Raw genomic sequence first — 25,272 nt, forward strand, 5'->3', positions numbered from 1 at the left:
GCTGGTTTTAGGCATGGCAGACACAGATCTAATCTTCATCAAAATAAATAGAGTCTAACCGATGTCTCTCTTGCATATGGAAATACTCTACTAGGTGCACAGCATACATACAGGCTGTTAAGCCTGCTTTCACAAAAGCAAGATTTTAAATGCTGTGATTTGATGAGATAATTTGCATGCTTGAATGACTGAAGGAGTCCGGACTTTGCTGATTAACTAGAGTTAATCTAAGTACATACAGTCAGGTTTTGAAGTTACTGAGGTCCTATTTTATGTGGTTTGGAAACAAACTAATAATGTTTGAGAAATCCTAAACTACTACTGCTCTGACTAAGTATATTCATAAACACATTTCTTATGTTTTCCTTTATTGTGTCTGATTTCTGTTGAACAGGAATAATGCTGAAGAAACTAGCCAGGTTGTACCAAAACATGCAGATCTCAGATAAAACATGCATTGGTTACAGAAATATAAAGCAAATGATCTTTTCCTTTAAGGACACGTTTTCCCTGGAATTATGTCATGCATCAAATCAACAGCACCTCTCTGCTCTTGGACTCAAATATAATGAAATTGAAAATTGAAGAATGTAGAATCTTACTCACTTCTAATTACTTCTGCTTGTGTCATTTAATCTTGGGTAATTATTTAGTCATACCTAAAATGTACAGGAGTAGAATTTCCATGCATTGTTCTGAAAGCTGATAAATAGTACTTGATTGTTACAGAAGTAATACAATTGTAAATCATGACTGACAGTCATTTGTTTTGTGTATTAGGAAAAACTGCTACATTGTGATAATGGGAATGTCTCAGATTTCCAAATACAAAACTTCACAAGTCTGCCATACAACTGAGGTATTAAAATTGAAAATATGTTATTTAGAACAAATATTTCATACGGGGAAGTTATGAGTGAGCTGAGCAGTTGATTGTTAACTTGCACCTTGATCAGCCATAAATTTAGGCTATGTTAGAGCACACAGAAAATTTCTGGGCTCAGCATGGCAAAACTGTCAATTACTGATGTCATCATTTGGCAAGGTAACTTTCTAACCTTGTAGTTCTCAAAAATAGATTGTCAAGTTTTCAATCCCAACATGTTTGTACTGGTGCTCAGCTGAGTGATCATGAGGGAAGCAAGGTAATCATGGAGGAAGCAAGGCATTGCAGCCAGGATGCTGGGAAATTTGTGCTGGAATATGATTTATGCAGAAGTCAAAGAGAGTGTCAGCTGTCTTTTATGGCTGGTTGATAAATCTACAATCTAGGCTGGAAAAGAAATGCATTGTCTTTAGAGCAAAGCAAGAAAGAGACTGCAGCAGTTAGATCTGGTCAATTATTATTTCTCCTTTATAGCTTTTTTAACTGAAGATAAGTTTTTAATGGATGTAGTGAATGGTTGGTTTATTTACTTGTTTTTAAAATCATCTGTCTTTTCATTCTGTTATGTGTTTCTTCACATACTGAGGAAAAATCATAACTCAGAATTTGCTGCTCCTAACAAAATGCAAAACATTGGTTTCTGTTAAAACTTTTAATAAAAAGTTTTCTATAAAATACGCAAAAATATTTGACTGACATAGAGCGGTTTTTTACCCTGAATGTCTTACAGGAAAAAACAATGCCTTGATCAGCCATATTTGAACCAGAGTCTGTTTTTTGCAGTCTGTTTTGTTCCAAAAACGGCACGGCTTATGCCAGCCCTGTTAATGGTACAGGCAAAAAATCTGGAAAAAAAAATTGCACAGAGGGTGAGTTTTAGATGGCAGAGGAAGGAGGACCCAGCAACCAAAGCATGGTTAGCATGGTTACTCTTTCAAGAGAAAACAACAGTGGTGGGAAATGGAGTTTTCCAGAAGTTGTGTCTAGTTTGGGAAGCAGCTGTGATTTGATGGCAGGCTCTGCTAAAGGAAGTTTACCCATTTCTGGTCCTGCTCTGCTAAGCAGTAGAGAAGAGGTCCTCTACGCCTTGCTCCCTACCCTTTCAAATGGTGCAACAGTAATTACTCTTAAAGAGAAACTCACATACATACCCTGCAGTAAGGGAGAGTAAAGTTCTGAAGTTCTTCCCAGCACCTGTTATCTGGTGAGGATTTGGCCTGCGGTAGTATTTTTAGTGGCAACTTGAATAAGCAGTGTGTGTCTGCCATTACACAAATCAGTGTAATACTCACCTCTTGCTCCGAATATTTCATTATATGTATGTTAAATGCATATATTGTCATTCTAAAATTATGTATTATAACAAACAATATGTGTGTGTGTGTGTGTGTAAGTTTATAAAATCTAGCCCTTGTGGTTGTAAATATGAATCAATAATAACCAATGCATAGATTAAGCACTATCTTCAGAAATCAGATCACAGCAGTCTCCCAGTGTTTGTTTCACTGTTGGTGGTTTTCTGTTGTTGATCCTGAGTTTTGTTTGTTTTTACAAGCATTGGCTATTGGGCAAACCAGAAAATTTGTATCAGCACAGCTTGTCATAATAGATTTGTTCTCAGTATCAAAGGATTTGCAAATGCAAAACAAACCTCCTGAATAGTGCAAAATAGAAAAATGTGTAAAATAGGCTGTTGTTGTTATTTAATATTTTTAAGTCATATGTAAATACTTAGCTCTCATTTCCTTGTTCTGTTCACTGTTTTGTCCCTATAGTGCTATCTGATCATGGAAGATTGATGAGTTTCTGACTCAGAAAAAAAAAAAAAATTGCACGAACATACAACTTTGCACAGGCAACTTCTGTAAATTTGTATTCAGTGCGATAGAATCCTGATTTTGTTATAGAAGTCAGATTTTTTTCATGTTTCTCTTCATATTAGGTTCCATAGGAATTTAAAGCCACACAATGCTCATTAATAATGTAACTCATAAGAATTTGAATCTGGATAGATCTAGCATTTAATTTCATGAAAAATCCATGTTACTAGTGATAGCCGTAAAACCAGAATAATTAGTGGATAATAGCAGACAACCGTACATGCTAAACTAGAAGAAACATTTGTACTCACACAGTTCTAGAATAACAAGTTCTGGAATAAGGAATTTACCTCACTAAGGCAGTGTACCTTTGGACTTAATAATGACTCACTAAATCTCTAGAGAAGGAATAATCTACAGCATGCACAGTTTGTGCGTAGATATCATGGGCTGCGTAATATCTCTTAATTACAGTCACCCTCCCTCAGGTGTTTATGACATGTAAGACCAGCTCTCCACTCTGTTGCAACAGTTTTATACTAATGCATATCATCAGAAGTCATGTGAATGATTCTCAGCATCTTGTGGCAGCGCGATGGGTCTTTCTACAGTTGCATTCGGACTCGTTCCCTCTTTCTTCATTTCTGAGTATCGGGGACAGAAATTTCTCTTGTTGTTGCTCTTCCTCCCTTTAGGGGTTCGTTAGAGGTGCTAGGTTATGTTCTAGTTACTGTTGCCTGCTCACCTTTCATGGCATCAAACAGAGAGAAGGCGGCTCAGTTGCATCTGGGAGATTTGCTTCGTGGGACTCTGATGCACGAGTGCAGCAAATCCCACTGCACTAGGTCAGGTTTCTGTCCATCATGCTGCATGAACTATCGCTTCATCAGCATGGGTGATAGGGCAGGATATTTATCTGCGTCTCAGCCACATGCATATAAGCACAGACCTTCCTTTTCCATGCTTTTGAATGAATATACCAGCCTCTGAGCCGTGATGGCCGTAAGGAACAGGCAAATTTTTCTTATATGTAACAGTAATATGAGGCAGGGGAACGGGACAAGCATCAGTCCCAGCAGCCTGCAGCAGCATCCCTCTGCCAGAAACCTCAGGTTGTGGTTTTGCGTTACAGCTAGAACAGCCTTGTGTCAGGGTGCTGCAGCAGGCTTTCTCCCTTTGCCTTATGTTGGTTTGGGGATTATTTTTTTTTTAATTGTATTTTTTTATTGTGTTGTATTGTAGCCTCAGGGTGAGACTGGTCATCCAATTCCATTCAAAGGAAAACTCTTCTTATGAATTTGTTTATTGTTTGCAGAGTGAATTTTGTGCTGAATCAGCCAGATAAACAGACTTGCTGTTGATGGCTCCCTGTCCCTCACTCCACTGCCACAGGTGCCTTTGCTTTTCTGGTCCTTCAGTGAGCCAATTCAGGGTACTAAACCAGGAGGAAAATATTTCTGTTTTTTATAGTATCCCTCCGCTGATGTAAGAGATGTCAGACATTTGATAAAACTCCATTATCCTTGAATCAGGACACTCTTCTCACTTTTGCAGTGTATGACAAGAGAACACATTTAAGTCCATCTGTCCAAGCTCCTATCTCTACAAGTAGTCCTTGTCCTCAGTACAGTCTTGTTAAACATGTGGAAGAGTTTCCTTCCTCAGATTCGAAAAATACCTGCCATAATGGAAGAATAATAACCAGGATTTAAAAGAGAACTCTGCTTGTGCTCCATTTCTTTCTCTAACCCCTCAACATTCATTTGTTATAATTTTTCAGTGTCTTAAGGATTTTTGTGGTTTTTTTTCCTTCTTTTTCTGCATGTTATAATCATTTCTCCCTTTTTTTACCTTTTGTGTTTCAGTTGCGATCGAGCTCAGAGCTTGGCCAGGACATCCTGAATGACTGCCTCACCCTCCAGCCAGCCCCGTCACCACATGACGCTGCAGATAATACCATGGAACACTCCCCAGGGCCTGCTCACGATATTTACCCAGGTAAATACCCAGGAAAATACAGATATTTACCCAGGTAAATACCCAGGAAAAAGACAGATAAACAGCCTGCTTTATTATTGCTCACTTAAGATTAAGGATGATTTTGCAGAGGAAGATGTACTCTAAAATCCATATCTATCTCATGAGAAGGAGGGTAATATAAAAAGATCATATGTATATATATAATATATTATATAAAAAGATTTGAACAGTTTTTTACACGTTTTTTGAAGGGAGGCAGGACAAATTGTATTTTATTCATGAAAAGACCTGCTGCAATAAAGAGCACTATTTTTGCTCTATGGCATTTGCCTTCTGCTAGCAATTCACTTCTACTATTCCTTATAGACATCTTGAATTCATTAAGCTTCCTTTAAAATCAAAGGAGTATTTTTTCTCATCCTTATTCATGGATCACATATTAGTTTTCCAATAGATCTATATTAATGAACTTAAATGCTGCATTCTGAGCTCTCATATTATTGGCTATAAATACACCAATAAACACATTTATGCTATAAATGTAATAATCCTATTGTATTGTTTCAGTTAAGTATCTGAGATTTTCATATTAAAATACCTAACTCTATCATACCTGGCTAAATGTACAATTGTTGTTCACATTTCAGCTAAGTTTGAAACATTTAGTAAGTTATGAGTGATAATACATCTCAAAGCTCAAGACAACGATGGGCAAGATGTTAACGTTTTTTAATGCAGTATTTTAGTAGTTGTAAAGACATCTGGTTTTAACTTTTCAGGCAGAATGCATTACATCTTCTAGCAGTTCAATGTTTAATTGAGAACCAGATGTAGGAAGTGAAAGAATTGGCTGGATGTTCTGTGCAGTGCTGAAAATGACATTATATGAAGTGGCCACTTCAATAAGTGGTTTTATTTTACTGAGAGGCTTGTAAACCTATCAATTCTATGATATGTTTTTGCCAAGGCTGCTGTGAGCTGCACACTAGTTGGTGATTATGTAGGTTTATATGACAAAAATCAGGAAATTTAAAGCTGTGATTGACTGTATCCTAATTTATGAAGTAGTCGGTATTACTTGTAGGCTGTTAATTTTTAAATGCCTTAGTCTGAGTATAGGCTGTGTGGCATCTGTTATTTGAAAGCTAAAGGAAATTTCAGAACTTAAAGATCTGATTTTGGCCGGGGAACCTCTAGCAACATGGTATTGGTTACAGTTGCTTATTTTATATTGTACTTTGAGAGGGAGTTGGATAGTGAGGAATGTTGAGATTTACAAAATGATTTACTGGTGTTACCCAGTGTAACGCTCAAAACTGAGAGAGAATAAAAGGCTCAGCTTTTCCTTTTCCTTTCAAGTCTCTAGGTAGGATGGAAGCTAGGTAGGGACAGTGCGTCAGATGACCTGGAACCAGGTTTTCAGAAACGGAGGACGTTAGCACAGAGATTTCCACTGGGACCTGTTGAGCACTCAGCTCTTTCACCAGTCTAGCTTCCAGACTATGATTAAGTGTCAAAATCCGGCTGCTGGGTGAATCTAAACCTAGGCTGTCAGCGACTTGAATGAACTGCTGCCCCATGACTTGTCAGGATCCTAAGCTGAGTAAAGCCATTGCCTCCAGCCAGCCCTTAGCTGGTGACTGTCTGCAGATATGATGTCCCACAGACAGCTTCTGAGGCTGTGGCATTACTTTTTGTAATCTTGCCTTGTCTTTCAATACTTGGGATTTACAGCACTAGTAACTATGGACATTCTTTGATATAATAATTTATTTTGGTTTTTTCTTACTTGGCACTGCTTCCTATTGTGCAGCAATTTTTATAGTATTAAGCAACATACTTTTATCAGCATTAATTTATCCATAAGTAATAAACTGCATTCCTTTACATGTGTTCCCAGCTATCTATAACTTGGCAAATTTCTCCTAGTTTTATGCACTTGTGTTGTTTCACATCAATTAATTGAAGGTATTATGTTAGGTATAGATGAATCCGTGTCACTTCATTTTGACAACCACCCAATCCCATTGAAATTAATTGTTTCGTTAACTACTCATCAGGACAGCTACGTAACAATATACTATGTGAATAAGCAAGATAGCTCCAACAGGGAGGGAGTTATTTTATTGAAATGGCGACATGAAAATTATTCATGCCCCAAGGAGAGAAAAGCAAAACATATGAAAGCTTGTGTCCTGCCTCAGAGAAGCTACCTTTCAAACTTCTCTGAAAACAACATTTTTTCTAAATGTCATAAAAAACCTTTGAGACTTTTCTGAGAAATAAAATGTGTCATTTTTAATGCGAACTGTTAGAGACAGCGTATTAGCTGAAATGTGTCTGTGCTACTTTTCCAGTAGCAACAGGAACAGATTTCCATTTTTCCAATGCCGTTGAATCAAACTTTTCTCACTTGAAGGTTACATTTCTTACTGTTTATGCACATTTAAAGCAAAGGTAGGTTTTATCCTTTCCTAAGAGATCTACAGAATAAATGTTTGAAAGCAAACTATTAGAAATATGTAAGAGATGACAAAAGCAGACATTTAGACACTAGTCCATTTCTACTTGCCGAAGTACAACGATGCCTGTAATGATCACTGTTTCTCTGTACTGTTAAACAGCAGAATCTGTAAACACAGATATATTTAGATGAAATATAACAATAATATTTTTGATTACATGTCTATTACTTAAAGTTAAGGCTGCATAAATGTTTTTTCTTATCTTATGGCCTTTGTGACTTTATAGAAGAAACCTGAATGGAGTAGTAGTACAGTGAGGTACACAAAATTACATTTACAGGTCTAAAGTTAAGCAAGCATACATACTCTTCTAGGGCTAAGCATAGTGATATTTTGTAAAACTGAAATTCAAAGTCTGTTTCTACTGAAGTGCAAAAATCCTGGTAGAATCTAGGTTTTAATTTTTAAAATTACATAAGCTTTTGCATTTATTCAGTACATAGAATGAAGATGTGAGCAATTAATTCATAATAAGAACATGTGAATAATGTTTCTTCTACTATGAAATCAGATCGACTTACTTTGTATAGTGCAATCTAGAATCCCTACAGCTGAAAGAATCCTAAATAATGCAATACAAAAAAAATATTTTTACTGTGCTGTTTGGTTAAAACTTGACCCTTTCATATTTAAGAATAAACCATAAGAATGTGTCATTCATTTATAAATAGTTACTGAATGTCACACTCTGCTCTGCTCCAGAGAAAGCAAATGATATTACTAAAGCTTGTCAAGTGCATGATTTTCCGTGTAAGTTGGAAAATAAAAACTACATCAGGAAAGTAACAGAAGGTTTTGCAATTCTAAGTGTATTTTAAATACTGTCCTGTGTTCCAGTACTGTGAAACTTTGACCAAACTACCTTTATGCCTGTGAGCTAAGCTGCGCTTTACTCAAGTAATATTTTCCCTTGTGCAGGTTGGTTTGTTTTTGTTTTTTTTCCAATGAAATAGCACTGAGCTAGGTGCTCTCCACACGTAATAAGAAAGAATTAATTACCAAAGGAATCTATAGCTAAGATAATGTTCGGGCAGTAGGTAGATACAACAGGCAGGTAGAGAATAGAGGATGTACAGGAGAAATGATAGAATTTTCTTAAAGCAGTTGTCCCAGTGAGCGAGCTCCCTAACCTTAGGCACCATGGGCAGTGTGGGAGATGTCTGAGGAAAAAGCAGTCTGTTTGTCAAAGCTGACAGCCTTGGCAAGTAGTTACGGTTCATTACCGGAAGAAAAAAAGAATGAGAAGGAAGAACCGAGATATGAGTGGCCATTGCAGTGAAAAACAGAGTTGTATTTGGTGCCTAGGGAATGGATGCAAAAGAAGAGATGATGTTGGGTGACCAACAATTAAGAGGATCTCGGTTGTCATGTTTTTGGCTGAATTTAAGTATGGCATACATATCCAGAACTCCTACTAAATATGCTGTTTTACCAGGTAGGGCCATACACGCATTACAGGGGCCTGAAAAGTGTTAATATTATCATCTTATCTATTTTGAGCGGGATAGTTTATTTCCTTTCAGACTTGCCCTTTTATTCACTGCTTTTACTTCTGAGTTTATAGTTTCCATTTTGAGACAGCTTAATGGTTCTCCAAAAATTGGTGTCCAGCTCAGAGAAGAGATCAAAGAATGTTAAAAAATCAGAACCACACACCTTTTCCTATTTATATTATAGACTCTTTTGGGAAAATCTTGGGTGGCAATTAGGAGGCTTTTAGCAAGCACCATTTTTATCAGATGCCTATAACTACATATAAACTAACTCTGATATTTTTATTCTGACTCAGCTGGTAATTCTTAATGACTTTTTAATTTTCCTCTCCTATTTTCTGAGCTGTGGAATAGGGGAAAAGATTCTTAGTTGGTGGTGTGGTGTCTTAGGACAATTTTTACATGTGGAAGATCTTTATTACAAAACCACTTTATGTTCTAAACATTTAAACATTCTAAATATTTGAGGTAAGGGATCTCAAAAGACAGAGATTGATTGAACTGGTCTCCAAATAATGAGACTGGATTACTGTACAAAGTGCTTTCCTAGGCTTGTTTTCTTCTTCTACCCAAGCATCTTGAGTGGGTGGACTTTGTAAACTCTCCAGCTTTCTAGGTGCCTCCAGTACTTGGATGTCTCAAGTATCTCTGATCTGCCTGCAGAATATCTGAAGAAAGATACAGAGACCATCAATGCAGATGGTCCATGCAACAGACCCACTTTGGAGACAGGCTTATTGTTTTCATAATGTGATTTTGACTTCTGTTGTACTTCTTAATGCATGATGACTTAATAAGTTCCATGCACACTGGAGTCTTCGGATTCCCAGATGAACTGGGTAGGATCAAGGCAACATAGGCAGTATGTTTTACATCTGCTGGGCTTACCACTTCCAGTTCAATGAAGCACATGCCCACATTTTCCTGGCCACAAAATCCTGTAAGGGAGTGTGGGCTCCCTAGGGGAGGTGAGAGGGGAGAATATATGGAGGTGATGCTCCCAAGTACAAAAAGCATTTCAGGTTTTTCCTTCTGCACACTAGTAAATCATTTGTTCACAAGGACCACATAAATATTCCTTATAGAATTGGAAGGCTAAATATAGGAATTAAAAAAACCCCACTCTTACGAATGTATGTATGTAATTTTAATTTACTGAACTACAAAATGAAACATTCACACTTTTGTATTCTATATGGAAAGAATTCTCAGCCCTACTCCAAATTCATGCTGGTAGTGGTAAAAGGAGAGGTATTTTGGGGGCAGAAATAGATCGAACACAGTGCTGATTTGGCAGTAATAAATCCAAGATAGTAAATGATACCATTGTTGGTAATTTGCAAAGGGGAGGGTGATTCTTCTGCGTTTAAAAAATGTTCCATGAAATTACAGGTTTCTGGCTGCATTAAAAGAAAAATATATTTTTCTTAGGCTTTAGATTCTATAACTTCTTTAATGCTCCTTCTCTTTTTTTTTTTTTAAAGAATCATGTTCAGAATCAGCTTTTTCTCATCCAACCACCTAGTATGTTCCTATGCATTATAAGGATGCATGTGAATTTAGCTTCTCATAGAGAAGCTTTTGCAGAGATATTCTCATGGAAAATTCTTAGGTGTTGATAAATTGATTTGTGATGAGACTCCAGAAGTGAAAATATGGCTCCTCCCTCTCTGTGGGTGTAACCCAATCCAAAGTTCACATTCAGGACTAACCAGTTATATCCATCTTGTAAATCGTGGTGCAGGTTGGGCTTTTTAAGGGACACAGAGGAACAGTGTCAACAATTCTTTGTTTCATTTTCATACCATTCAAATCAGGTGTTTAATGAGATCAGGCACTGAAAAGGCATTCCTTTGTGTAGATATTTCCTGCAGGCACTTTGAGCAAGCAACTCACATTTAGCAGCTAAACCACTAGAAAATCTTCCCCCACACACAGCTCCCAAGAAAAAGTGGTAAAATAACCTAGCAGTTTCTTAAGTGGTGTCCAAAGTTTTCTGTCGGTCTCTTAAGACGAGCTCTACTAGGGAAATGACCTGTCACTGACAATATTTGTTGACTGCCATTAAGTCAGTAGACTGCCAGTGGCAGACTGTGTTTCCCTTCAACTGGTATTTACAAGATTCAGATAGTGGCTTGGATCAATGACATGTCTACAATAGGAAGTTTTAATAGTAGCATTTCCACTGGGAAGCAGCTACCAGCATTGCGGTTTCATTTCATTAGGTGCCCATGGAGGTGCTTTTGTCAGCACAGTACCTCTATGCAGCAAGAAGCTGCGCTGACAAAAGATGTGTTGTGCTGCCCACAGGTGTTATATGGTCTCCCATACCACCATTTGCGGTGCTGCTCTTGGAGGCTTCATTACTAGGCACTGTGGGAGCCCAGGGACACTCTTCTGTCATGCTGTGATCATTTAACCTACCCTGTGTATAGAAATATGTTTTTGCAGCTAATATGTGTGCTTTTTTCTTCCTTAAATGTCATACCAGCCCTCTAGTCCTTGCCATAGTTGTCTCTTACTTTACACTGTGTGCTGTCTCTTCATCAGAAACAGAAAAAAGTACAGAGAAACTGCTGGGAAACCTACCCAAAAGGTACTACAGTAGCAGATACTGCTACAGTGGTGAGTATTGCAGTGGGCTTCTGGTTGCTCTAGTTCAGAGAAAGGACAGATGGTTGCCCATGCCTGGCTGCAGATAACCTTTTCCCAGGGACAGCGTCATCAGGTCTTGGGCAGCGCTATGCGAACCTGTGCTACCACTGCATCCTGGACCAGCTAGAAGTGTGCAAGCACGACTTAGAAAATACTTGCCTGAAATCCTTATCATGGTTGTGGCAGAGAACATCTATGACAGGGAAGAACAAGTCTTGCTGCCTTATGCTGGAAACCCAGTCACTGTCCAGCCTTTTTACTCCTGATCAACCGTGGCCTTGAAGACATTTGTTTTAAACTCAAAGATCACAGTACTGGGAAACTAAGTGTATTTTCTTGTATTTTCTTACATATTTTAATGTTTTTCTCATGGAAAAATGCAAGTTATCCTATTTTTGCAAGGAATAATTTAAATAGTCTCTGTTTTTATTTAGATAATCAGGGTTTTCCTTTTCAATGTACTAATTTGTTAAATATTCTCTCTGCTTATTCTGCCAGAATGTGCATTTGGTCATTTTCCAGTATTTTCTTCTGCGCTGCATGTAAGCATAAAATAACAAATTCAAAAGCTCGTTCCTTTGTTTTCCCTGCTGCATTTGTCTTGATGCTACTCTGAGAGATGGGTGTGCAGAGAGTGATTTTTGGGGTGTATGAGCAAAGTGAAAAGATGTCAAAAGCTACATTCTCCTGTCATAGGGGAGGTTCTTCCTCAGGTCTTTCTTAGTGAGTCACTCTTCTGGCGTAAGTGATGTCTTATCTCCATGCGGGATCTGATCCTCTGTATCTCTAAAGATTTGGCATGCCTTCTACTATCAGATGCCTGTTGTCACTTGGTTTGTGATTAGGAGACTCTGGTCCATCTAAGAATTATCAAACAGTAGAGGCTAGTGCCCAGGGCAACCGCAGGCATTTTTGTTGGTCCTTCTGGCCATGCGGTAGGGCAGACTCCACTCCTCCAGCTTTGCCCACCAGTCTGGCTCATGCCAACTTTCCCTAAACTTTGACATTACCTTTGAAGCTTCTGTGTTAGATGTTTTTATTCACAAAGTGGTTTCGTATCTGTCATCTTGCACTCTGTGTCATCTCCACCGACTGAAAGATTCCAGGGCGGCTCTTTAATGAGGCTACAGCATAATTAAACTCATGAGTCTTTCCTTAACTCTGCCTTGTCTGGTGAATATCTAGTGTGTCACAAAGGCTGGCTTGTGAGGATGAATAGAGGCTTTCCAGAAATATGCTGAGGACTTGGGAGATGAGGTGGAATTTTCACCCTTTTGATTTTGGGTGACAACATTCAAAATTGTGACCTGTGACATTTTCTTGAAGATTCATCTATGGTGGGGTTACTCCTAAAGTAGTGTTTCTTCTGCTAGGACTGCAGCATCTGTCTTTTAGCTTAGAAGGATCTTTTACCAGTGACAATGCCCTTTGGGGAACTGGTTTAGGATTTTATCAACAAATTTGAATCATTAACTCCAACATATTCACTCACACAACATAAGTTTTGTAGGTAGAATTTTATTCTGAAAACCGGGCCTAAACAATACTTTTTTATAAAGAGACTGGAAGATATGACAACCAAACAGTGAGAGATCATTTTCATGTTGTAGACAACCTATCTAATTCATTCTCAGGGTTCATAAAATATTTAAGAACATATGTTTGGCTGCTGTTAAACACTGACATAAGCTACCTGACACAGATGCCAGTAAAAATAATTGAGTAACTGGATCTTCAGAGGGATTTGGCAAGCAGTGTCTTAGCTTCTGACAGCCTGATTTAAATAACTTCTGAAAATTAGTTTACAGGTTACAGGGTTTGGGGTAAACCAATTAGGACATTCAGAGGGAGTCCTGTATGGCTTTTTATTTAATCATCTGGAACCTTTCCTTGTTTGGAATGTATACAAGAGCAACCTAATAGAAAATTATGAAACTGTTAATGCTAGTTTAAAATTACTGGGGAGTCTGGGGACAATAATAGCAATATTTGAGTCAGGTTGACCTTTTCAGGAAATTTGGGATTTTTACAGCTGAGGGGAAAATGTAAGAAGTATTTCACTATTTACGAAACTGCTTTCTGTTCACTAGCTCTAAAAATATATATCTTAGGCAGTATTTGCCACCTCTTCTACAGCAGGAGGCTATAGAAGACTTGCAGCCTTATTCAGACAAAATTCCCAAGACAAGGAGCACAGCTATGTCATGCCTGGTTTTATGAGTGTCATTTGGGGGCAGCAAAGGTTATTTAGTTTTTTTTTTTTTTAATGTGGTTTTTTTTCTCCCCTTCAGACAGAAAACAACACTTGAGAAAAAAAAAAAAAAACAAAAAACAGTTAGTTGCTAAGAATTGCCACTACAGCTTTGGGGAAAGTGTTACCTATTATTATTTGGTCAGTTATCAATGCTGTTTCCTGCCTAATGAGGGTTATTTGTCTCCTTTCGCTTTCAGCGGCCGTGTTCCCCAGCTCACAGACAAGTCGAAGTGGAACAGCAGCAGGGGCAGTGTCCTTGTCCCACCCCAGCAGCCGCCCCTCCCCAGGACGTAACGTACAGGGTAGTCCTCTCCATCCTTCCCCCCAGTTGCCTCTTCTCTCAGCTGCGGATTCGGAGAGGTAAGACCGGCCCCTGCTTTTCCCACACTGCGCCTGGGGCAGGACTGCCTTCAGGGCTGCCAGGATGGGTGGAAACTGAATTGTTGGTGTGCAGAAAGTCACTGGTGGCAGCCCCTGGGTAACAATTGCTCTGGGTATGGTATTACCAGGGGAAGGAGAGGTGAGAGGGACTCTATCACCCCAGTCTAGGCAGGGAGGCTTTCCATCCACCTCCATTTCAGGGACTTCCTCCAACCTCCTCTTGATCTCCACCAAAGACCTGAGCAAGGAAAGTCATACTGGCTGGGACACTAAACTTCAGAGGAGCCCAGCCATCCCTTACAGAATGGGGGCCCTGAGATGCATGTTTCTGTTTCACTTGTGGTAGGAGAGTCATATTCTGTTAATATTCTCTCAATGAGTATTTCTGCAGGAACTTGGCATTTGTTTTTCCATGTCATTTTATTAAGACCAATAGATAATGAAAGAATTTTTAATTTCACTGGTTTGAGAACTTCATTTATAGTCAGGATTTATTTTGTGCAGGATAGGTACAAACCCCTTGACCTTTGCTGTTTCAATGATTTTAGATATTTCAGTGATGTGAAAGCAGTTTGCTTGGAAGTGGTTTATTTTTCATGTTTAGACATTCCCTAAATTATTTTCATCAATCCTTCCAATTATTTATATAGTGGTATTACAGATTTCCACTTAGTTCATTGAACCAGAACTGTACTGGATCGCAAGACTGAAGAGGCCTAAGCAAATAGGTTTTCAGTGGAAAGTCAGGAAGATATACCATCACACAAAATACTGAATTCTTATGTTGTGTATATGGATACTTAAACATTATTTTGTTAATCTCCCTGTTTTTCAGTGCTCTAAATGATAAATTGCTGTATTTCATTAATGTATTTCAAAGTGTTTAATTTCCTTGAGTGACAAAAATGCCCGTAATTTGGAGACCACAAAGCATCCAATTATAAACCTGAAAAAAACATTCATTACATTTCAGCTACTGATAAATGAGCATAATTTCTTTGGAGGAAAGCAGTACTCACTCTGCCTTGTATCAGGAAGATGGAAGAACACGATGGCTCAGGGAATTGACAACAGGTGAAAGTATTTTTTGATTTCAGACTGCACATGTGAATTCAGCCAGTTCTGGAGCCACTGCAAATTTTTTAGCTTTTTGTACACCAGTCTGAAGGGAAACTTGTTCTTTCATGATCATCTAGTGGTTCAGTTCTTCCTTCCCACTCCTGGCTCTGCCTCTGGCCCTCAGTGCAAACTCTGGGGCTGCCCATGCTCCCTTGCCTCAGCGAGAGGCTTTTCTTTCCTTCCCAGTATAGTTTTCTCTCCAGTGTGCGAACTGTCCCACACCCATATCCAGCAATTGACAGAGCACGAGGTGACAGGCAGGGACAAATCAATAATTACAGGTATAAATTTCATGACAAAACACATCTGTCTTCTCACTAGCCCATTTCTGAGGCAGTTACTGGAGTAGGACCACAGCAGACACATTTAGAGCATGACTTAACTCATTAAGTCCTTGAATGCGTTACAGACCTCAGGATACTACAGTACTCTACAGAACAGCAATAATAAAAAGCTAGTGTGACGCCCTCCTTTCTCATACGTTACTCTATAGACTCTCTCTAAAAGGCTTTAAGTGCTAATTCCTATATGTGGAGCCAGTTTGGATTAAAAAAAAAGGTGCCAGTAGCTTCATTTAGGTAATGTGACAAACAGCAATTTAAATTCAGAAAACAAAAAATGTTTATAGCAGTTGGTTTGATTGCAGAACATATAGTACAAATTAAGGGAAATTTTTAAAAGAAACACTAATGCAGAAGCTGTGTCTTGAATTTAATACAGTCCACTCACGTAGGTGCCCTGCGAATACACCGCTTCATGGGTGTGATGATACCTGTGAAAACATGAACTGAACAAACCAACACTTCAGTATATAAAGTGCTAGAGGCAGTGTCTTCGAAAGCTGTGAATCACCCCATTTATCCCAATCTGGTCACTGAGAGGACTGCAGGATTTAGGGGTGCAAGGAGGGGATTTGTTCCCCACATGCAGTGTGGTTCCTGACGCACTGCACGTGCCTGGGGTCACTCCGCGGCTTGGACTGGCTGACCAGCACTTGCCCCTGCAGTAGCCCACATTTGTTGGACAGAATTGGATCCAAGCTGGCCTGGTGGCTTTGGAGACTCTGGGGCCAGTCATGTGCCCCCTGCATTTTGGACAGCAGACTCAGGTTTGTGAGTGGCAGAAGCAGAAGGAAAGCACTTTCCCTACATCTCCAGGTACCGTGGGGTAGGGAAATGATTGGAGGGCTTCTTTTGCATCTTTCTCCACCTTGGCGATGGGAGGGAGAGTGTGGACTTGATTACGCCTTTTTAATGTGAAAAACTAAACCAAATGTGGGACGCATATCACACTGCTTTCATTCTGTGTAGAAAGCTCAATGTACAGAGTGCGAGTCAGATAGAGAGTTTGGATCCAAGGAGCAACTTCATTTATCAAAGGAGAGAATGTGCATAAGAAAAACATGGATTTACATTTTTTTGTTCCAGATCTTTGATACTAACTTTCAGTGCTCCCCTAATATGAAATATTGCAACCGTTCAATGAAGGTACCAAATGGCAATGGTACCCAAAAGTGTATGTATAAAAGCGAATGTGTACTTGGCTTCCTTTTCACTAATTTTTGGGATAAAAGAAGACATGGGCATTAAAGGAAGCTAAAAAAAAAATTAATTAAAATGCAGATAAAATATTTTGGTTTTATATGTCATAGTTAACATGTGCAGCTAAGTGCCCCAAAATTGATGGTGCCAAATGCTTGAAATTTTTTATTTTATTACTTTTTTATTATTTATTGGATTACCCAGCATGTACCTTTTGCTTTTAAAGGCTTGCTTTTGTGCAAGAAGTAGCCTGTTAACTGTCAGAACATGATTTTTCATTTTGACTTGGTGTTCCAGGTGATTTTCACCTTCCTGTGAAACAGAGATAGTGGTATGTCCCTGAAGCGTGATGCATCCTGGCTTGACAGGAATTTCTAGAGACTGTAAAGCTGGAAGGACTTAGGGCTGAACTGTTCAGTTTAGCGTTACTGTAAGGCTATAATAAGTTCTGCAACAATGCTTCTTTTGCTTATTTGAGTGTGTGGTTATATTCCTTTTATGCTTTTGCTGTAAAATAGTAAGTAGCTCCAAGCCAGACTTCCAGAAGCAAAAGCCTCTGAGTAGTTCTAACCAAGAAGTCGAGACTTCCAATCTTCACATATTACAAAGCCCTTTGTGTGTGGCATAGAAAGGGCTGCCTCAAAGAAAGTCTTTAGTTAAAGACCTTAACAGTGTGGTTTTGAAATCAGTACAGTAATTTCTTTCCAGGCATGGGACACTTCAGAAGATTGTCTGCTGAGACATTATCACTTTTTTTTGTTAGTGAGAAAATGACACGTATAAATGACAGACAAAAACAAGTGGAGGTGGCAGCAAGTCTAACCGTGAACCTGAGCCATAGAATCATAGAATCGTTTAGGTTGGAAAGGACCTTTAAGATTATCAAGTCCAACCATAAACCTAACACTACCAAGTCCACCACTAAGCCATGTCCCTAAGCACCGCACCTACATGTATTTTAAATACCTCCAGGGATGGTGACTCCACCACTTCCCTGGGCAGCCTGTTCCAGTGCTTGACAGCCCTTTCAGTGAAGACATTTTTCCTAATATCCAATCTAAACCTCCCCTGGAGCAACTTGAGGCTGTTTCCTCTTGTCCTGTCACTTGTTACTTGAAAGGAGAGACTGACACCCACCTCGCTACAACCTCATTTAAGAGCCAACCTAGCAAAGCTTGGGATTTTTCTCCAGCCTGTTTCCACACTTCTTTTTACAAAGGCACTCTTCTCCTTTTCTTTGCGTTTGCAAGAAACTCAGTTCTCTAGTACAATACAGCCACAGAAAGTGCTGAGAGAGATTTTAAAGTTCTATATCTCTGTCTCCAGGGAATCTGTATGTTGAGGTGGCTGCTCACAGCTTCCTTCCTTAAATTCCACTTTCAATTCCACTTAAATTCTCCTTTCTTATTCTCACCAAAGAGACCAGTGGTGGTGGTCAGAGGGGCTGTTCTTTCTTCCTGCCATCCCTTCTTTGGACTAGGTGGAACACTGGTTTGTTCTGAAATAACAGTTCCTGTATTCCTAAAGCTTGAGCATGAAAATGATTTTTAAACACTTATTAATGACTGAAAAGAAGGATATAAAACTAAAGTCTATTGGCACATGCAGCCTACTCCCCCAAGACACCATGGGGATAGAAACCTGCTGTGGGACCATTGCTGTGTAGGATGTGAGGCAGAGCTTGATAAGCGCAAATTTGGTGGCTGAACAAAGCTATGGAAAAAAATTTTGGTTTTGGGTTGGCCAAAATATTTCTGTTATGGGAGAACATTCCCTTCCTTTAAAAAAAAAAAAAATCATTCGCAACAGCAAAACCATTGGAGAGAAACATGTTGTATCATAGGTAGGTAAAAAATTTGTGGTTCTGTTATTTTGATCAAATGAATGCATTCATGACTTTCAAGAAAAATGTTTGATATTTCAAAATTGTGCTTGGCAAAAGCTATGCTTTCCTTACAAATGTTATTAAATCGTGTTTATTTGTCATTGATAGCTAGCTGGACTAACTAACAGTGCAGTGTGTTGGGTTACAGAATACTTTATTACAACAGAATGTTTCCCCTACTGACAGTGGACTGAGGAGCTGCAAAGTCACTAGCCCACAGCATAAAGTGTGGAGCCAAACCAAAATGTGAGATCGAAGCAGAATGACAAGGGTATTTAAAGCAGAGAATGGAGACATCACCCCAGGTTTTCTGGATTTGCCTAGAAATACAAAGGCAGTCAAGAGGGAGCAAGCATAGGTTGTTCCTCACTTAACGTTGTCTGAAAGTGCAGCACTGTACAGGATGTTGTTGGTGACAGAAACCTGCTACAGGGACCTTATGGTTTTGTTGTCTGTCCAGCCAAAAATTCAACCGTAATAAGATGAAAGCCTGATCTCCTGGCTGTGTCAACTGCATAACATCTGGATATGTTCGCAAACTGTTGCATCCCAATAAAAAGGATTAGAACTCAGCCAGTTAACAGAGCAGCAACCTAATAAATTGTGTTTACAAATTGTTCAAAGAAAACTATGACCTCTGAAGAAAAAGAAAAGACAAAAGTTTTCAGCTTTAACATTCCCTTTCTATTTTGGTAGTATATTGAAAGCAACCATAAGGAATGCTGTTGTCTAAACGATGGCACATGCTTTACTTTTCAGTGAGAATTGCTAAAAAGCAGAGAGTGAAGACATAGCTACATCCAACATAGTTACATAGCTCCTATCTCAAATCATTCCTGCTAGTAGCATTTTGTGCCATAGTGTAGTATGGATAAATAGTAGGTAAACTATATCTTCTCCTCTTTCCTCATTTATATGCAGATGCAGTTCCCTTTCTTTTCAATATCTTTTTAACAAATATATAGTTGCAGTGAAAATATTTTCTTTGCTGTTCCTAAGCAAAGAAAATATTCCCTTCATTTGCTATTATTAACTACTACAGTAAAATGTGCTGTTACCATTATTTTTGTCATGCTCCTAGTCCCCTGCAGAATTTATTTGAAACCAGAAAACAATTGGAATTAACCTTTTTTCCCAGCAAACTACTAGTCAGGAAAAGTCAAACACAACATTTGATGTAATATGAAATAATGATCGTTTGCTAGATTTAGCAAAAATCGACTCTTTTTCTACAACTCTCTGAAACACTACAAACAGGAAAAGCAGAAATATACTAAGCCCCTAGAATATTAAGTTGACAGAGCTGCTGTCCTGCAACCCAAATGGTAATTTGGCATTTGGGCTCTTAACATGTTTTTTTTGTTAAAAAAGAAAAATTGGTTGTGCCAGACATTTTTGGTGTGATCTGGCTTCTTTACCAAAAGGCAGTAAAAAGTCTTAAATCCTGTTCCCTAGAATAGATAGCAGCTGTCAAAGATTTGACAAAGTTGATTCTCTTTGACTACAAAAAAGAGTCAGAGTAAGTTAACTTCCACACTTTTGTTTTTTAATGTAAGTTTGCCCTTACACTTTTTTTCTGGTGACTCAAGGTAATCTTTATAGCCACATTTGAAATGTGCTTTCTGATATCCTATGAATGTGGCCTCACATGAAGGAGAATTTGAGAGAGAGAGAAGAAAGCCAGAAGCATGAGTGGGAATTCATGGTACCATTAGTGCCAAAAACAATAGTTCAGAAATTGTATCTCAGACGCCAAATCAATGTGATTGATTGGGTGCCAAATGATAGATTTTTTTTAGTGACTGTACACAATTTTTATCTGCATTTTGAATTTGAACTCTTGTTGTTACTTCTTTCCAGTATATGTATGTACATGTACGTGTGTGTATATATAGTAATCAGATTAGCTACTTCTTCCAGATTTCCTCACAAAGATGTGTAACTGCAGCTTTCCTTTGCTGTAGTGGTTCTCACTTCTAAGTCTATCTTGCAATTAATCATTCCCCAGTTCTGCCCCCAAAATGCCAGTCCTCCATCCTTCCTGCACTCTTTGCTTCTGCAGCATGAGGTTTAAAGCATTGAGGGAGGAGGACAGAAGAGCACAAAGATTTGAGATGTTGCCTTGTGTTCTTTTTGTTGCCCTTTTGCTAGTCTCCTGAAAAAAAAGAAAAAGGCAAGAAAAACTTAGCCTCTTGTTGCAGCTCAGAGTTGCTATTCTCTTTCAGAAGGTGGGGAAGTGTAGCAGGCAGCGAGTCAAAGGGGTTTCCTTTTAAGATGGGACTGAAATCAGAGACCTGGAATTTTTCTTGTCATCAGGACACTGTCTCCAGTCTTGGACCAAATTTCCTGCTCTACCTTCTGCCCTTAGGAAGGGGAGCTTTCTACTTAGCTACAGAGAGCTCTGCGAAGTGGATGCAGGTGACAACTCTTGGAGACATCAAACAGTGAAGGTGGGAGAATCCCATTGAGAAATTCCTGTATAAGCACAATGTCCAATATTGCCAGGCCAGTCATCTACTTCCGTAAGCTTCCTGAGACTGGGAGTGTGAAATCAAATGAAAGACTGCCAGCCTAAAAGAACAGCAGCCAAGATAATTCTGAGGTCATGAGTGTTTCAAATTCCCACGGAAAAAGGGGAGCACCATCAAAAAGGCGTAGGTCAGGCAGAGCTTTGAATGGTAATTCTCTTCTTGCTTTCCTTGTTTCCAACCAGCTTGAACAATCACAACTTCATATCACAGTTACAATACTGTTCTCCACTGTCTTGGATTGCAATGGCAGTTCTGCTTGGTGGGAAGTTTAACAAAAAAAAGGGTTTCTCTACCAGCCAGTTCTCAGTATTTTCTCCACCTACAAAAATAATCCCTTCATCCCTTTGATGCCCAGACGATTCAGTTGAGCCAGTTCTTTAATCGAGGACTCTCAAAGCATTTGAGATTCTAGCAGAAGAAACACCTTGCATGTATCCTTGCTACAGAGACATAAAAGTTTTTTTCTCAGCACACCAAAGACTCATTTACAGATGACCAACCATGCTAAATTAAACTATATGAATAGTTATAAATACTATATAAATTCACTATTTATACTATATGAATATAGTATTAGTATTAGCTTTCCTCTTCCCTTCCTTTTCCACACGTTGCTTAGACTGTGCATGTAGTTTACATTTGGGCCAGCTCCAGTCAACAAATGCCAGAGTAAAATCTTTTTTCCATGTAGCCATTAATAGTTATTAACAAAACCTGTATATATGTGACATTTTAACTAATCTTATCAAAACAGGTAAGCTTTGGTAACTTTGTCATCTGTCTTGCTTACTACCAAATCTAGTCATTCCCCAGCAGGACACTTTTTCCTAGCTACTATTGGAAAGGGAGAGGCTACTCAACAGCTCCAGAAATGTCTCTGCTCTGATTTTGAATCCAGCAGGCATAGGGAAGGGCATCTTTCTGCAAATCTGGCTGGTTCCTGCTTACATCGGCTACAGGGCTTGGCCACAATTCTTGATGGGAGTTTCTGAATGGTTACGAGCTGTTCCTGATTGTTTCAGGAACAAAATTAAATTTGCAGTTCCCCCAGTAACACACTGTGATTTGCTCGGGGACAAATCTGGACTGAGAGAAGTCCAAGTTTCTCTTTTGTTAGGCAGAAGGGAAGTAAAAGTAGATAACTATAGAAACCCATATGAGTAAGCCAGGAATTCATGAAGTGATTCATAAATCATTATGAAGACCAGTAAAGTCTACTAAAAAGGAGTCCTGTCTGGCTACACAAAGTAGTGCATTATTACTGGGAGGGGTTTTTTGGATGTTAAATCAAATGTGAAATCTGTAAAACTGTGCTTTTCACTTGGAGTTTTGAAAAGGATTTTTCACCTGATGTTGGCTGCTGGTTAAAACAATTGTTCAGAGATTAATTTTCACAAATTAACTTTGAAAACACAGAGGATGATATCCCATATTTTTAAAATTATAGTAGCAATTGTGGGAGGTGTCCCTGCCTGTGGCAGGGGGGTTGGGACCAGATGATCTTTAATGAAACCATTCTATGATTCTAATAAAAGATTGTGTACTGCTGCAGCAAATAACAGTTTTCTATGTGAGTGCCATACAAAAATCTAACTCCGGTCCCTACTCAGGAGACATATAATCAGGTAGCTGTAGCACTTTTTAAAAACCTCTGATATTTTTGTCACAATATAGCAACTGATTTCTCTTTTTTGAAAAAGTATTCTCTACTATTATTGCGAAACACATGCTTTATTCTCCTCCTAGTATGTCTTTGAGTCTACACTGCATCAGTTATCTGGAACAATGAAATATTTGACACATTAAAGACTCAGTGACTCAGTAGTGACATCTTTATTTCCTTCATCTATATAGCATGGCTGAAGTAATACATGTGTTTATGAAGTTAATATCACATCAGCACAAAGACCATCCAAACCCTATCTAGTATGCCTAAAATGTGATTCTCAAAGAAAACTGAATAGGCAGGAAATCATCCAAAGTTCATGATGCTTGCTATACTCCAAATACAAAATATGGATCTACCAGAAATGTAGCGAATAGATTTCAAATTAAGTCAAAATCACACAGATAATGTGTGGCAGATACTGATTCTGAGCTACAACATAAAAGATCTCGGGTGTCTTGCATTTAAATGCAGTTATAACCTGTATGATGACCCTGTCCAGAGGTGTTCTGTAGTGCTGCTACCGCAGTTGCACTTTCTGTTGTACTGAGGGTGAGACTGCAGATTCCTTACACTTCTGCAGGAAAAACATTCTTTATTGGTAGGCCAAAAAAAAAGGTCCTCTAATGTGCTGAGGCCCAGTCTCAGGAGGACAGTGACCACATCCACACTTTAGGATCCTGGCAGACTGTGTTACCTGCAAGCACAAATCCCTCCTAGCCGCAGCTGCTGAGCACACCCACCAGGAGAGGTGGCTGCTCTTGCTCAGCGCAGACCTGCAGCTTGCTTTTAGGAGTGGAGGGAGAGGCTGATCTGTGACAGAAATACCACATCAGTTTTCACTCAGCCTCTTGCAGGAGTATCCTGCCTTTTTTTGTTGGCCATCCTGGCTGTCCTCTCACAGATGAGAAAGTGGCCCTGAGCCATTCCTGAGCCCAGGCTGAGCTTTTGTTTACTAATCAGTTCCCATTGGTCTAGTGGGTACTTTGGTCATTGGGGGCACAGACCAGAGCTCTTATAACCTTAGCTTTCCATCTGCAAAAATGGCTGTAGCACCTATTTGTAATGTACTTTGAGATATGCCATTTTAATGAAAGGTAGAAAAAAGTTAAATCTTACAAAGTCTGTAAAGCCCTTGTGTAAAATCCTCAGAGTAGTGTGTATGATTGTAATGCTAGTAGTGACAGAGCTGTGCAAAACATACTACTGAAGTGATGAACCTCTGTGGCAGCTGCACCACCAGGTTCGGTCTGAATGGTTCTCCTCCTCTTCCAGGCTTGTAAGTTTATACTTTGAGTCCAGATCAACATTTTGATGTGGTCAGACTCTGCCCAGCTGGAAGCGATTTAGCACTTGCCTTCATATACATTATAATGACATCAGATTGTTTATTTTCAAATAGCTTTATGTAACATGCAAAGATTTCTAGAACTTGAAACCTGAACCTGGACCTGAACCTAATATCTAACTCCTCAGTGTCCAATGACCAGAACTGACCACTGACTTCCAGTAAGGAAGGACAGCTATTTATTGACAGATAAAGCTGATACAAAGCCTTACAATGAGACAGCTGGCCATGCCTCAGAAGTCAGGTACCCCATGATGTATCTCCTCCCATTAAGACTTAAACCCACCCACAGAAGTTAAAAAGGAGTTTTCCATGATAAGGGTGCAGTTCAGCCTTTTAATTTCCCAGTTGTCAAATCTAATGATATGTCACCATTTGAAAATACATCTTCTGTCTAACTGGGCTGCACACTGCTCTTTTGGAAGTCTGTATCTATGCAAACTGCTAAACATCACAGTGATCTAAGTAAAGTAGCAACAATCTCTAGCTCTTATCTAGTGTGGATTGTACAGTTTTGTGTTTCTAAACTCCTAGGTTTGTTGCTCCAGCTCCTTCTCCGCACCACATCAGCCCCCAGAGAATTTCAGTTCCACATCACATGATGCAGAGACAGACTCCACAACCTCCCCACCTTCAGCAGCCTGCAGGAATGCCTCTAAAGACATACCAGCCAGCAGCAAACACTTCTTTTCAACCAAATAGCCTCCACATCCAAGGTAAGAAGGAATAATGTTAGTTGTTTGTCACTGCTGCTTGACTTCAAATTACGTGCTTCAAGGGCTGGTGCTGGTATTTTTAAGGCACCTCTCCTTTTGAAAGACTCTGGGAAATAGCCTTCAGGACCCTTCATTCAGAATTCCTTAAAATTCTTAGCTTACCTAATTGCTGTTCATCTCACTATGGAGTTATGGGTTTCTTTTTGGACTGATTTTCAGAGCTGTTGTTGAAATAGAACTGCAAGTAATTATTTGATGGCCTCTGCTTGTGAATTTCTAATGTTATCCTTGTCCCTCCTGACTTCACTCATAAAGTCTTACCAGGTTTTCAAGAGGTGAAATATTTTTCTCCCTTGCACTTGTGGAGAAATGGAGACCTCTTCTTTTATTAGCGTACATGTCTCTTACAGCTGTGTTCCCACTTGTGCTGTGTAAACAGCTTCTACAAGACTTCTCTCTTCCTCTTTGTTCA

At 39.1% G+C, this 25,272-nt stretch overlaps 1 protein-coding gene across 1 annotated transcript in view; it reads left to right on the top strand.

The window, feature by feature from the left end:
• GLIS3 (GLIS family zinc finger 3) overlaps window positions 1–25,272 on the top strand; it is a gene marked incomplete at both ends in the record, with an annotated part of 184,517 nt that overhangs the window by 147,294 nt on the left and 11,951 nt on the right. Inside the window, 3 exons of the mRNA XM_082497990.1 lie at window positions 4,572–4,704; window positions 13,811–13,973; window positions 24,619–24,800. Of these exons, the coding sequence (XP_082354116.1) occupies window positions 4,572–4,704; window positions 13,811–13,973; window positions 24,619–24,800 (478 nt within the window). The remainder of the gene's footprint in view (window positions 1–4,571; window positions 4,705–13,810; window positions 13,974–24,618; window positions 24,801–25,272) is intronic.

This window comes from Vanellus vanellus, assembly GCF_965231255.1.
Source record: "Vanellus vanellus genome assembly, chromosome: Z".
Taxonomy (NCBI): Eukaryota; Metazoa; Chordata; class Aves; order Charadriiformes; family Charadriidae; genus Vanellus; species Vanellus vanellus.